This window comes from Porites lutea, chromosome 14 (assembly GCF_958299795.1).
Source record: "Porites lutea chromosome 14, jaPorLute2.1, whole genome shotgun sequence".
In the NCBI taxonomy this organism is placed as follows: Eukaryota; Metazoa; Cnidaria; class Anthozoa; order Scleractinia; family Poritidae; genus Porites; species Porites lutea.
In genome coordinates this window covers 18563324-18578427 of record NC_133214.1, presented here as the reverse complement: position 1 = coordinate 18578427, position 15104 = coordinate 18563324, and the positions used below count along the sequence as shown (strand labels likewise).

At 38.3% G+C, this 15104-nt stretch overlaps 1 protein-coding gene across 7 annotated transcripts; it reads right to left on the bottom strand.

The window, feature by feature from the left end:
- Positions 1–1532: 1532 nt before the first annotated feature.
- Positions 1533–13755, bottom strand: LOC140925306 (homeobox protein six1-like). 7 transcript variants are annotated; one of them, XM_073375308.1, is made up of 4 exons: positions 13680–13755; positions 12033–12151; positions 3416–4087; positions 1533–2445 (listed from the first exon to the last, which is right to left on the bottom strand). In XM_073375308.1, the coding sequence occupies exons 3-4, from the start codon at positions 3967–3969 to the stop codon at positions 2157–2159; spliced, it is 843 nt and encodes a 280-aa protein (XP_073231409.1). In that variant the 5' UTR covers positions 3970–4087; positions 12033–12151; positions 13680–13755; the 3' UTR covers positions 1533–2156. The 7 variants fall into 7 exon arrangements, with proteins under 7 accessions (XP_073231409.1, XP_073231406.1, XP_073231411.1 ...); XM_073375305.1 differs by having other exon boundaries at positions 3416–4084; XM_073375310.1 differs by having other exon boundaries at positions 13695–13744.
- Positions 13756–15104: the final 1349 nt, after the last annotated feature.

Here is a 15104-nt window from a genome sequence, read left to right as displayed (position 1 = left end):
TGTGGCTTTTTGGAGTTTCCGCTATTACCACTCAATTGAATACACAAAGCTTGACTGGTTAAAAGCCTCGAGTTACCGGAGATTTAATACGCAGACCTCGAGTCTCCTGAAAACAAATTTCCTCGTTTTAAACTCCAAGAGTGTGTCAGACGTTTTCTTTACAGATCAGTTTGTGCATTAATTCTGTTTCCATTTCTCCTTAAGAAAATAGAAATCGTCCTCTGTGTGGGTAAAAATATTATTAATATGTAGAATTACTTCCTATGGGAAACATGGTACAGGGGCTTTTTCAATCAAGTGCCTTCGATTATCTTCTTGATTTTCGATGCTGGCTATCTGTGTGTTTTCCTTCATTGCTGTAAAAACATTTCACTTCGCGGTCGATGAGTTTTAACATGGGACCCAACTGTGTAAGCATCGATGCTTTTAATTCCATTCACTCTGTTTTGCGTGCATCAAAACCCAAAATAGTAGCTGCTGTTAACATGTGTTTTGACATGTGCTTGGTCGATAAACGCTATTCATCGCGTACAATGCATCTTTTGTGCTTTAATTGCTTTATTTAAAGAGACGTGAACGCAAGACAAAAGCGCTAGATACATGTGAATTATGATGCTTTTGTGCGAAATGGACGGGATAAATAAATAACATTTTCGATCGAGAAAAGGGCGCGAGATGATGATAAAGGCCCGTTGTGGTTTGAACCTCCTGGGACGCCAACGCTTTTACTGGCTTAACGCCACTTGCTGTCGTCGCGAGAGATTTTGACGTTTGATAAAGTGTGTGTATTCACAAACCCACACGCCCGAGTCACGAAATTGTAAAAGTCTCATCGGTCGGAGAGCGTGCTTTACATTTGAATAGCGTCCCTCTTCTTTTCTAGGGTCGGTCTTTTGTTGGAACAATAAAAAACTCATTACCCTTGTTCGCCCCCCTTTTTTCTTTTCTTTTCCCACTTGTTGAGTTTCTAAAGAAAGGGCGAAAGGTTGATCTTCGCATATATCTCGCGCAGCGCGGAGGCCTATCCACCCGATCACCTTGGACCTTGACTGAAATCGTAATGTATATAAACTGGAAACCCAATCTTTTTATTGCCCAAATTTCCTTCTTAAGCACCGCTCATCATGTATTATTGTAAAAATAACATTTTATTAGAATATCCTTGACTCGTCGGGCTTAACCGAACAGAACGAGTCCGTATTTGTGAATTCAAAGTTACAGAATCTGTCGCTGGGATAGATGATGAACAGGCTTCTTTGCTCGTCTGAAGGGTGTAAAATTAAAGTGTTTTTTCAACGGTAGAGAAACTTAAATCTCGACTCACGCATATACAATGCAGAGTGAACTCAATGTACTTAACTACATTGTGGGATCTCTTTAATGGTTTTCAATTTCCTCAAAGTGATATGGCGATATTTGAGAAGATGCCCGGGTGTAAAACGAGAAACCACTGAATATATTTAACGGGACATTCGAAGACTTGTAGAACCTAAGGTCGTGCTGGCTTAGTTAACAAACTAAACTTACTGGCGTTTAGGATTGTTTGGATGTTTATTTTCATTCTCAGTGTTCAGGAATACAACGTAGCGTTTCCGTGCGTCCTTTACAAGAAAACGAGTAAGCAACTGCGTTCTCGTGAGAGATTACTTTACAAGATAATATAGGGAAGTATACATGGTGAAATACTTTAAAGATGAAATCAAAAGAAAACGTTTGTTCCGTACACATAATTTTGCTTAAGATACTGCAGCTATTTTGCGTGTTTTTGTTGTTGTTGGGGTTCTCAATTCGTTGAAACAGAAACTGGTGACGTTTTGAGCTATGCGATTCTGCCAACTTCGCGAATGAATGAAGTCATCATTATGTAACAAGAAGTACGTCGAGCGAACTCTTTTCCTTTGCAAAACTTATTTAAGTTATCGTCAAGTCTAATGATAATATAGCTGTACATATACACTCTATGCTAAATATCTTACTCAAACGAAAGAGATATACCTTGGACTGTGGAGTTTTGTAAAGGCTTTGGCCAGTAGACAGGAAGGGCGATGCGTTTTGCCAGTTTTTAATTGATAAGCTGCAAACTCAAAACACACTAATTACAGATTGGCGTGTGCGTGATCGAGGTGTAATTTTAACTTTGAAAAGCGCGTTGCTGTCTATAGTCCTACTAGCGAGTTTGTTAATGTGGTAAGCATGTGATTCTCGTGAAGTCCATGTGTAAATTCAGTGGCCGATACAGGCGCCATTGATTCCTGCGACATCGCGGCCATAAGCGTTGGATCGTCCACCTCCAGTTTAACTGGCACAGGCGTGTGTGACCCTGTGATATGCCCGCCATTCATACAGTGGGAAAAATCGGGAATTCCGCACTTTTTAACGTCGCCGAGCATTGTCTGCTTCTCAGGGTTCAGCATCTGCTTGGTTCTTATATCCACAGTTGATTCTCTGCTCACAATCAACAGAAGCAACGGTTAGGACATGATAAACGAGCGCGAACCCCCTTACACTCACTAATGCGCGACTTCTGACGTGTAAACGTCAACTTGTTTCTCGTCCTTTGTTCATTCTAATCCCAAAAGTGTCCACGTTTCTTTAAACAAAATCCTAAATTTTATTTTACCAATAGCACAAAACAAAAGAAGTTTGTCTTGGAACAGTTCACTAAAAGTTTCCCAGTGTTCCCCATTCAGGGTGACATAATTATATAGTACTAAAATTTAACACCTCAGCGTCTGATTGCATTAAATGCTCGACATTAAATGAGTGTTTCAGGCCCAATATTATTGCGACTTAGTACTTAGTTTGATATCTAGTGATAGGCTAAGCCGCAAATATCAGACTGAAGTATATCTCTGCCTTGCCGACCGGCTTTTCAACATTTGAATGACTCGCGTGAGCCATCGCCCATTATGATTTTTCCATCACTTCAAGAGCAGGGTCAGACCAAATCGTTGAATATACTCCCGTATCCGCTTCTCTTTGGCATAAAAAGGTCGATCAAGGAAGAAGCGTGGTATTGCTATCGATAATGTGGTCAGTATATACACGCACACAGATTGTCATGAACTGATATATATGTATATTTGATGTGTGCTGAAAACGATCCCCTTTCTTGAAGGAAAATTTAATTTACATGAAATGAACAGCTAGTTACTGTTTATGTCGCTATATCAACTTCCGACCCTCAAGAAGCTCAATAAATATCCTAAACAAATCTTAAATTTGCGAGAGGAACAAAATATACAGACAGTCCAAAAGTGTAAGCCCAGAGTCAGGAGTCGTACATGCCTTCTCGGACTGGCTAATTTAGTGTTGTATGACAAACTAAGCTTTCTAAAGTGATTTGAGGTGAAGGTAAACGTTTGTGATCGTAAGCCATAAATAGATGACAAATATCTCTCGAGCAAAGGCTTACCTAATTTTAGCTTCCGCCGCTCGGTCTCGTTGCCTTCGATTCTTGAACCAGTTGCTAACTTGTGTCGTAGTTAGACCTGTTGCCTCGGCCAGTTCTCTCTTTTCCCGAGGTGACGGGTAAGGGTTGTGCGAGTACCACTCTCTCAATATGTTCCTTGATTTCTCTTTGAAACAGTAACTTGTTTCCTCGCCGTCCCAGATCGTTCTTGGTAGAGGAAATTTGCGCCGAACACGATACTTTCCAACAGCTCCTAGAGGTCGACCGCGGAGTTTCTCCGCTTCAATATAATGGGCCTTTAACCACAGCGACTGCAGCTTAGGATGCGAGCTCGGTGAAAACGAATTGTTTTCCAGGATACGATACAGTTCTTGGAAGTTTCCCTGGTGAAAGGAAACTAAAGCTTTTGCTTTTAGCACGCTCTCGTTCTTCTGGATTGTTTCGCATTCTGGAAGAGACCACAGAAACCTCCCGAGGCGCTCTATATCTCCGCTCTGTTGAAGGACTTCACAGACGCACGCCACTTGCTCTGGGGTGAAGCTGAAGGTTGGCAACATTCTGCGTTGCTGGGATCAGTTGTGCAGCAGCGGCGGGGTCGGTTTATCCTTTCACGATCACTTCTTTGTATTGTCTGTTTGTCTGAACTTAAGACGGCACTCGCACTCTTTATAGCTGCTTGGAATCAAATTGCACACACAGTCAAAAAGCAAATGTCACCCAGAACTGATCAGGCAAATTTTCATTCAGTGGCGTGACAATGTCATTATTAAATTAAGATTAGAACTTCAACCTTAGTCTGTGATTGGTCAGCTAGCGCTATCCAGATGGTTTATATTTTCTTAGGAGATGTTAAATCAAACACCATAGAAACAATGTCAATCCACTTCTTTGCGTTTTCGAAAAAGGCCACTTCCGCTCAAACACGGGTCCTTGAGGAGAAAGACTCACCGCCGAGCGCCAAATGCAATTACCTTCGATTCGCGCCTTTTCAACTCATTAGTGGCTTTAATGAAACGCGCCATGGTGAAACTCGAAAAGTTTGAAATTGGTAATAACTGACTGCGAGTAAATTATGTTTGAAACCCAACACACAGCGACTATTCTTTCCCCAGCGACTGTTTGTTCGGCCACTAATAAAACCGAGACACGAAAAAAGTAGCACTTTAATGTTTACGTCGAGCTATTACCCCAAAGATGCTAATTTAGAAGGCTAATAATGTTATGAGAGACGGGCGCGAACAAAGGCGCTGTTTGTTGATTTTTCGAATTTATCGTTGTCGACATGACAGTCAAACCAATCAGCGAAATACATATTAAACAATAGCATGTCTTCCTTGGCTTATCCAGGTGTTAGCCAGATTGTTTCTTGGACATTTTGCTTTTCAAGACAACAGTGTACATTTTCCAATGGAACAAGAAGTTCCTTTATACGTACACTTTGATGTCCTTTTCGTTTTCCATCTCAGTGTTTCCGCTTGTCATACAAACGTATCTGAATGTAGGATGGCGGGTGAAGTTGTGATTAGTCTGGTACAATTCCCCTTTTTTTTAACATGGTTTCTTGCTACAAAAATTAGATGAGCCGAAAACCGAAAAGAAAACAGCCCTCTTTATAAAAGAGAATTTCAAAATTTTTAAAGTACAACTGACGAGTCCCCTCTGGTTATTCCTGCGGATTATCTTCTCCAGTTCAGCCAGAAAAAAAGGGAGTCCTATATAAGAAGCACACTTTTATATTTTTGCACCATCACATGTGTAATAAAGTTCAACCGCATCGTAATTACCAATCATTTTAAGAGACAAGTGAAACGACTAACTCATAAACTTGTCGAGCACCACAGCTGGCCATTTTTGACACCTAAAATGGAAACTGATACAAACTTTGGCTATTTTCCATCGATTTGGAAACTATGTAAGTTAGAAGTTTCAGTGTTCAAGTGAAAATGCGCCTAAAACGAATATTCAAGCCGTGACAAGTTTTACCTTTCCTCGTGCGCCCTTCACAGCAATTGTTATCTCTTCACTTAATTCTTGTTGAAGATCAGATATGAATGTTGAACCTTAAGAATCATTTGACAAATTGACGTGGACATTGAAGAATGTTTCTCATAACTCAGAATGACGTTAGATTTGAACCAAACGATTTAAAATGGACACATTTTTCGTTGCTTAAAGTCCACCTACATATTTTTCTGTTTTGAAAGCGCCATAAACTTCTGAAATTCGAGATGTTCTTCTCTTACTTGCTAAGTGTGCCCTTCCATTAAGCGAAAAAGAAATGAATAATTTATTGGACGTCTGACAAGCCATTAGAAGCAGGTTGTTCTGACAGCTCAATCTAGGATCTGTGAGATCTCCACTGTTTTAACTTCTCTAAATGATATTTCCTATAAAGAAAACGCCAGCCATTCCTGGTGTTTTGAAATTGTATCCATCATCCACGGATGTGGATTCCAAAATTTCCTCCCCTCCAGGCATCCCTAGCTACTTTCTCCTGCTTTTATTTTTGCAAACAGTGGCCATCGCGGAACCGGACGGTATCTAAGTACCGCATTGTTCTCCACATGTAAAATATAAACAGTTAATTTTATCACTCGTATTTAAAAGATCGCTATCGTAAAGTAATTATTTACGACTAAACATAGGGCTTTGGAGCAATCTAAAACCAGTAGCCAAATTTTCAAAGCTGGTAGCCTTTTTTTTATCCTACTTATTCTAATGAAGGCTTTGTTTTTAAGCTCTAGTCGCTCCGTTTAAAATGAGATATTGCAGTTTGAAATCAAGGTTATGATAAACTGATGTATCTTTTATTATTTTTTAACACTGTCAGTATCGAAATACCTCAATCCGGAAAATTCTTAATCTCCTATCGTAAAAATAGCGCCGCAAAATAGTACCCTCGGAGAGGTTCCATTTGAATGGCCACATCTTTGGATTAGATTATCTTCTTTTACATTTTGGACTCTGGGATTCAACGCTTTAACGACCTGCTGGAAGATAACTGAAAAGAAGAAGGAAGTTTCGTTCTAGACTAATAACCTTTTTTCCTGTGTAGGAAATGATCCTTCATAACAAAAACATCCAATTTGATATCTTGATGATGCTGTAAAATTCCTAATGTAATCAACTCCATTTGAACCATAACCGTATATTTTCCTACTCAACAGTTTTTATTAACTTTTTAGCCTTTTTCTAGAAGATAGGCTACATATCTGGTTATCGCAATAGGTACACAGGTGATTTATAATATAAAACAAATGTGTTGCTTTCAGAACAGGCTTTCATCAGTATTTATGGTTAAGATTACATTCTGATAAGCGCATGCTGACGATAAAGAAAATCATTAACTACCATCGTACAAAATTAGTTTTTGGTAATAAAATGGTTCTACAAAAATGATTCATTGCGTAGTGATGATGTAGAACCACTGTCCAGTTTTCAAAAGCGGCTTTCATGAGATCATGATAAACGCCTATTCACGATAAAGGAATCATAAACATCCGTAGCGGAGCAAAATAAGCCTTTTAGTCGAATGCGTGGTTGCACTTCAACGTATCAATCTTGAAGCTAAAAGAACGACAGACTTCCGCCCATTTTTGTTAGAACCAGAAGTTTATAGCGTCGAGAAGTATAGTTTAAATTAAAACAAACTGCAACAAAGTTTCCCTTTCTTTGCAAAGCCGGATGTTTTCATTTCGGTGCACAGGTTGTGTTTTTAGAAATGTTCCTGTTTTGTCGAGAGTCCTGAGCTCTTTTGGGGGGCCGCTTGACAGTATGGGTTACCATTCAAGGTGCACAATTGATAAAGTTACTATCAACTTCAACACACCTTTTAAGGAAATTTATGTTATTTTTATTGGAACGGGTTTATTGTGTCAGGCGTGTCTTACGGAACGGTGGGTTCACCGAGAAAATGTTTTACTACGCTGACCTAAGTACCGTGTTCTTTTCTGTATGCACGCCTTCCTAACTTCAGACTTAATGTTTCAAAAGCAAAAACAAGTAGTTCTAGTTATCAAGCATCTATGAACCTTACAGTGGCATATTATCAGGTTAATTCCATTTTAGTTTGTGGAACATTTTTTGTAGAAAGCCTAGTAAATTCAAATTCGTGTTCATTGTGAAGAGTTCATATCAAGAAAATAAGTTAATGTTTAGTGTATTGGTGTTTTAGCTAAGTCTTTGTTGTATGTGGGGTTTGGAGTTAAGCTTATGAATTAACAAGACGCGGGCTTTCAGCAGTTATAAATATCTATCAAGTATATAACTACTTACTAAGTAAGATTTTCTTATGAATCATAAACAGTACTCTGTATCTGGTAACATCTGCAGTTTTGCCTGTCAATATAGGGGCGGGTGACCATACATGTCTTGCAGGTAATCCATGAACACTTTTAATGCTATTAAACGTTTGAACGAGCGGTTCATCTACTTGCTATAGATGGGAGTCTGAAATCTCAACAACCTGTCCTACCTGGGGTAGCACACATGGTAACAGCTTAAGAGAAACCCGTATAATTTAAATTGCAGTCATGTTTCAGTTTATGCTCACCTCATATTTTTAGAAAGTGGTTTAGCGTTGGTGATCCCAATTTTTCAAGATCCCTACTTGAATCAGTGTTATTCGATAATTTACTGTATCTTCGACTGCGACTTGAGCTGAGACTATTCGACAGAAATCTCAACAACTAAAGATTGAAGGCAAGGCTGATTGGATAGCTATGGATGGGGAAAAATAACCTTCATCAGGGGCGAAAAAAGCTAAATCTCAACAAACTTCCATAATTCGTCAGAGTTATTACCTTTTATAAAGTCTCATGAGATATCTTTGCCTGGGTTTATACAAAGAGATACTTTGCTTCCTAATAGAGGCTGTAGTATGAACGTAAGGACATACAGATATACAAGTGAAAAGGTCAGAACAATATTTCTAGTCCAAATGTAAACCCCTTTACTCTTAAGAGTTGGAAAGGTACTTTATGACCCCAAATGTGATTTTTGCAAAATACTGAAAAGCTATAGTACCAAGTTAAACATTACTTGGAGAGATATCATTTGAATGATCAAACCACAGGATTTCGTCGAGAGACTCCAATAAATTTTTGTCTCCCTAACTTGCCCTTGGAAGTTTTCGTTTCACATTGAAATGATTATTTAAAAGATGTGTTTATATCGACATGAAAGGAATAATAATTCGTCTGTTTAACCCTAAGTTAAAATTACAAGAAACGCAGTTAGTCTTCTTTTGAAGTGCCCTAGGCGTAGATATTTTTTATTAAATTCTTACTCGACTGATTGGAAACAACACATTCCTTACACCTGTGTTAATGCTAAAGGAACGGCTTATTTACATAATCCAATTTACTGTCAATAAACGGTATGGCTTTGTTTTTCCTATAGCTGCCAGCATACAATAATGCGGTAAGCGTATGTCGCTTTGAATTTACAAGTTTACCCCTGATATGAGTGTAAATATAAGTAATACATAGTTGAAGAATTGGTCTTTATTTGGAACAACAGTTTTGCCAGCTTTTGCACCTGTGTGTTTGGAACAGTGACAGAAACCTTTATGCGATTTCAAATCTATTTGTCTAGCATCGCCAGAAAGTCTCTGTCTTGAATGGTTCGTCGCAGAGGATATTCTGGTCAAATACATATCGAAGCAACTCTGATCGAATCGGAAGTGTAATTCAACCTTTATATCGACTTTTAAGTTTCTTTAATGGCCTTGGTATCTTTTCCCTTGTCAATCGAATTGCTAAATCTGATATCCATATTAACTGAAACTGAAAACTTGAGAGCCCTCCCCATTTACTCTAATTTTAAATCAAGAAAAATAATTTTTGGATACATGCTGTTTAGATACATGCCAGTGGCTCAGTCTATAACAAAATCCTTGTTTTTTTTTTTTTCAAATTTTCGGCTTAGCAAAAAGCGATGGCCTTCACAGAATGAGTCTAGAGAGGACAAAAGCTGATCGGGGACACTGGTATCTTCTTCACTAGAAGAGATTCAATTTAATAGTTGCAACATAAATGATACCTTCCGGTAATATTTAAATCGGCGCACTTTATTAAGTGGCTTCCTCAATGATTTTATCTGGTCATGACTGAATTTATAGATCCGGGTAATGGCTTCCTCGAAGGCGCTTATCAATGGTGTTCAATTAGTGAACGTCAATGTACCGGTTGATACCATTAACTAGCATCGGCAGTTCATAGAGGCACGAAACAAAGAAAGCGAAGACAATACACTAGGGCACAAGTAACAATTTGATAATCCGAACCAGTATTACAACATTTCAAAATCGAACCAAGATTACAGTGTAAACTCGAATGTGATAAAGTTTGTTCTCAAAACCTCACGTTTCGAAACTGCATCATCATTGTGTTCACTTTAACCCAGATGTTAAATGTGGATTTTTATTTCATATTTTGCACGGACCATATGCTTCCCCAAGCCGCCCCTGTGTCTGTCAATGTAGCCTTCCTTATTTTTCGGTCGTAATGTGTCGATATAAAGTTACCGTGACATCATTTGAGATGTTTATCTTGTGTGGGCCGGTTTGGTGATGTGGTCTCCTTTTAAGTTCTCCTTTCTACAAGACAGGAAACTTGCGTTACGACAGTTTACAGATCTCAATCGTTGTATTTATTTAATTTTGCAACTTTGTTTCTTATTTTCGTTAATCTCGTCTCGCTCAACTCTTGCTTTAACCAGCATCTCTTAAGTTTCACCGAGAAATGTCACAGGTGCAATTAAACCCAGCTCTCGCCGAAGAAACCAACCTATGCTTTGTCTTTTTGCATTCATACGCACTTAGACAGATTCAAAAACATCATTTTCATTTTCTTTGTGTTCTCTAGAGTTGAAAACGTGCTTTTAACGGCATGTATTAAGTTACATCAAAGGAACGTTTTAATGTTTCATACTCCTTCTGTTTTCAAAGTTTATTTTTAAGATGGAAAAACATACTTCCCAGGATTTGTTTTTCGCGGGATTTAGTTTAAAGAAGTGTTAACATTTTAATAATCCTAATTCTACATAAGTCTTTTTTTCTGCTTTTTTTTTATCAAATCCCATAATAGAACGATTTTCTCAAAAGTATTTAACTATGTGTTAAGAAAATTTTAGACTGCTTCCCGTTAAAATAAAGATCCTGCATAGTTCCCCTTACACTGTTACGTTTTCTGCTTTCAACGGTGCAAAATAAAACCTAATGTCCAACAATGTAAGTTACTATCTTTATTCGCGGGTATCGCCAAAAAATAACCCAAGACAGCAAAATTACATCGGCATTTGCTTGGTGCGAATTTTCATATAATGCAGTGAAAAATTTGCACTGAAAATGTATATGCACTTGGACGAAATTGTCCAACATACACTAGCATAGGTAAACGTTATCTTATTTAATTTTAAACCCTGTAAATCAGAAAACGGCGTCTTTTTACTGACTTGCAATTCTTTTACAAGGGATTATTTCAAGTCAACACCTTCTCTCTGATTTTGTATTGAAGACTTGGGACTGTAAACAAGTAAAAGCTTCTTCACAGTAGTTTGTTCCCGATATCACATAATGAACGAACCGTAAAGTCGGAGCGTATAGTGGTAAATAATGAAAACTGCATCTCGAAAATATCGTTCAATTTCGTCGCTGTTTTTAAACGAATTTATTTTAGTCAGTGTTCAATGATATTATTGCGCTTTTATCTTGGCTTCGGACTTTTGGGCGTTATAGCCTCTCAGACAAGATTAACTCAAATTTTCCTTCTTGTCGTTGTAGATAATTTTTAGCCTCTTCAAGTGAAAAGTCAAGAGAGTTTGTTGGGGTGTTTGGGTGAGTTTCGTGGGTGAATAAGCTCGGCTGTTGGCACGCTGCAATTGCGGGCTCTATGTCGCGCAACTGACCCCGGCTCCGTAACTGATCTACAGGTTCAAATCCGCGAATTAGACACTGCTAACTTATCACAGACTAAGGTACTCCAAAACTATTAGTAACCATCGGTGCATCTACCACCGATTTTGCAGAACCCCTAATTTCCAATGATGAAACATTAGTTAAGGGACTCTAGTGAAGCTTGGTTATTCGAAAACAACCTTCCCTTTGATAGGATGGCGAATGATTGTAAACAGGATATTGCAACAGGAAAAGAGTCTATAATATTGAAAGATTTGGGAATCCCTATTAAACCCCAGCTTTGGCTTTTCCTTAGTAAATCGAGCTCATCATTTTCTCCACAATGGCAGACTATTGAAGTGATAGGTGAATGAAATCCAGAGATGGTCGGGATTAATTCAACGATTTCGTGTCTAGAGAAATAAAAGCTTGCAGAAAAACCAACTGTAAGACACTGTAGTCTTTTCATTAAAATCTGAATCGAGTTCGGCCCCGTCGCGTTGTCATGTTTCTACATGATTGTAAATACCTTGAAACAAAACCTTGGGATCCCACTCTCTGTGGTTTTAGCTTGCGTGTTTCATAATATGCATGCAAAACCCGTTAGGTGATATTCCTTACTAACGCCTTCGTGCGTAGCTTAAAACAACTTCGCCAGCTTGAAATCCTGGACCTCAGCTATAGATTGACGATAACAAGGTGAAAAGAATACGAACATCTTACCGTTTGTGACTTGTCCGTTTTGGAAACCGATAGTGTCTGTCCACCAGTACAGTGTAGCCTTAGCTTAGCGGGGCGGCTGCTCGTTTGAGCGTTAAGTCCCTTTGACGAATCGGTGTCACCTGACAACCAAAGGACACCCTTCAATCAACGTACTTGGTTTTCAAGGATAATAAATAAATGAGGTATGGCTATTAATTATGACACGTTTAAGCTTGAAGGAGTTGTTTGGTCCCTTAGCTAGCCTCCGTGTTTAAGCTTTCAACTCCCCAAACTTGCCTAAAATAGAATTAAAATTACAATATCGAGATAATCGTCGTTATTACTAGATTTACAAAACATGGATCGAGTTTCGATCCATTCGTGTGGCAGACTATTATGTTTTCATATCGGATGGCTCACACATTAAAGGAAAACTATACACTTTAATAGATTGATGCGTGTTCCTCGTTTAGATTAAATGGTTTGGAATTCGAATGACAACAAACCTAGCAAAGTACGAATCTTTTAGATGTTTTTTGGGATAAGAAATATACAGTGACTAAGAATTCTTTCCGTTTTCCACCCTGGAAAAGTTGAAGAAGTAACAGCGATAACAGCGCCATGCGAACACCTGACCGGTTACTCTTTTTATAATACCCCGTACGTTTTATTCCCAACAACCTCGATCGACCGAGCGTTTTCATAACAACATATGCCCCAACAAATCTAAAGAGAGATTGCAAGAGTATGTGGCTTAACCTGGGCTCACATGCTGATAGAGTGGTAAAGAATTATCTAAGATAATCGTCACTTTTCACAAGTTTTTTCATATACTGCGATTTGCGTTTCAAACCATTTAGTACGATTTGACATTTGTCATGAGTGAAGAAAATGAATACCTGCTCGGTAAAAATCAACGCGCGGGTGTAAAGTATGGCCATCTAGAATTACCAAGGGGACATTGTGTCTCCACTTAAGTATCCGATCTGTCAGCAAGCCTCTACAATAATTTTTTTTGTATCAGTTTAAAAAATGCCAAACAGGCCTGAAGGGAAATACCACAAAATTTGATACCTTAAAGAAACAAAACAAACCATATCAACCTTTTAAGGAACACGTGATCCTTGTGTTTCCTAGGTGGCGAATATGGCCGAAATTTCTAGTGTTTGGAAATGGGAAAATTGGGGGAGGCTGATTCCTGTATCTATTACGATATTACGTGTATAATGTTTTCTTTTCCTAAAAGGAGTGTACGCATTCTTCATTCTGACTGTAGGTGTTGATCATAATTTTGACAATATTAAACGAAAGAAATATTTTTCAGTACATGTTGTATTTTCATTTTCTTTATCTCGCCCTGTTTGAAATTTGCCAGCTGTTGAATAAGGAAAGGAACGCCAAGTTGCTTAACGACTGGGTCTCTAGGAAACACTGAGACAGATAATTTGCAAGGTCAGGTCTTCTCTTGGAAATCAAAGCACATGTTATTTTCCTGTGCTAGTGCAATATAATAAGTCCTGTGGTCGAGAATGACGTTACAAAGTATCACGAACCTCGAACGCAGGTTACTCACGCGGTTCACCTTAACTGGAGTGCTCTGCCCTAGGATACCTCCGCCTTACTTTACAAAGATCCAGCCTGCGTTGTAGAAGTTATACATTGTCTTACCTAACTTGAACTCACCCTGAGACCTTCTCGGCCCTGCAGTTCCCTGCTGTTACTTCTACTTCTGTTGTGCGTGAGGCCCTTTTAAAACAGTTTCTTGATTGAGAGTAAATCGAATTATCACACGCAGCGTCAAGACATTTACCAGGCATGTCATGTTTATGATAAATTTTTTATCAAGTTTAAGGGGATTACCTTGTAGTTGTTTGTTCATTGCCTTGCGATCACCTCGTTGGCATTCCCGAATGTTTTTTCCGCGATACCTTTATCGTTGTAAAAGGGGTTGTACTGCTAAGGTAGCTAATACTTGGAATCGGTGAAAAAACTCCTTTATCATCATCATCATTATTATTATTATTATTATTATTATTATTAGTAGTAGTAGTAGTAGTAGTAGTAGTAGTAGTACTTTTTAAGTATCAAAAACCCACCGCACCGAGAGGCGCCTACTTCCGAAAATCTGATAAATTTTTCCACTGACTAAAACTGGAAATACTGTTATAATTAAGTGAGAAATGGAATAGAATAAAAGGACTTCGTCAGCAAATTTAATAAGTAGAGCCTAGTTATTTTTATTGAGTCATTTCCCTATAGTGTCCTTTAAGATGTATACTTGAACCGAAACAATTTTTTGCAGCGGATAATAACGTGATCCGACAAGGTTTAGTAACGGCATTTTGATGAATTCCATCCGGCCTTCATCGCAAAAAACTAAACACCTGGTGCAAGCTAATTTCGCTTTACCAGCGAAAACGAAATAACAAGCAACGTTTTTTAGAAAATAAAATATCTATTTATACAATAGTCAATTGGATGAACTACCGTATGGGGATAATCCGTATATATGTATTTAACTCAGATGAGCCTTCTACAAAATGAAAAGGGCCTTTCATTCACATCAACAAGTGCACACATATTCAAAATATCCCTAGCACTGCTATAACTCTTAATGGCATGACTCAATCCTGCCAATTTTCCCTCAAGTTGTGTCATTAATTCGTAACCCATTGTGTCATCAGTCTGGGTCAGTGAATTATTTGTTACAAACGGATGTTATTATAGAGTCTTAACCAAATCAGGAACTGTCTGATATGGTTTAAAATACATTGCACTTTACCTGTCTAGCTCCATATTATAGCTGATGGGTTCTGTGTAATTTGGTTTGAAACCCAGAAATAACCAGTCTAGAGTTTAGCTACAACTTCACGTTTTTGTCAGAGGCAAGAGTATTGAAACCACAGGGAAAATAGATATGAGAATGCTGAAATATTCGGGATTTCTTTCATCGTATTCCCGAAACGTCTTGATTTATAGAGTAACTCGTGGAAATCAGAATAAACGTTAGAAAGTCAAGAACGACTAGACGTTGCACCCTCTTAGTAGATTTCTTGCTGGCTATTTTTTTTCAGAAGGGTTTTACAGATATAA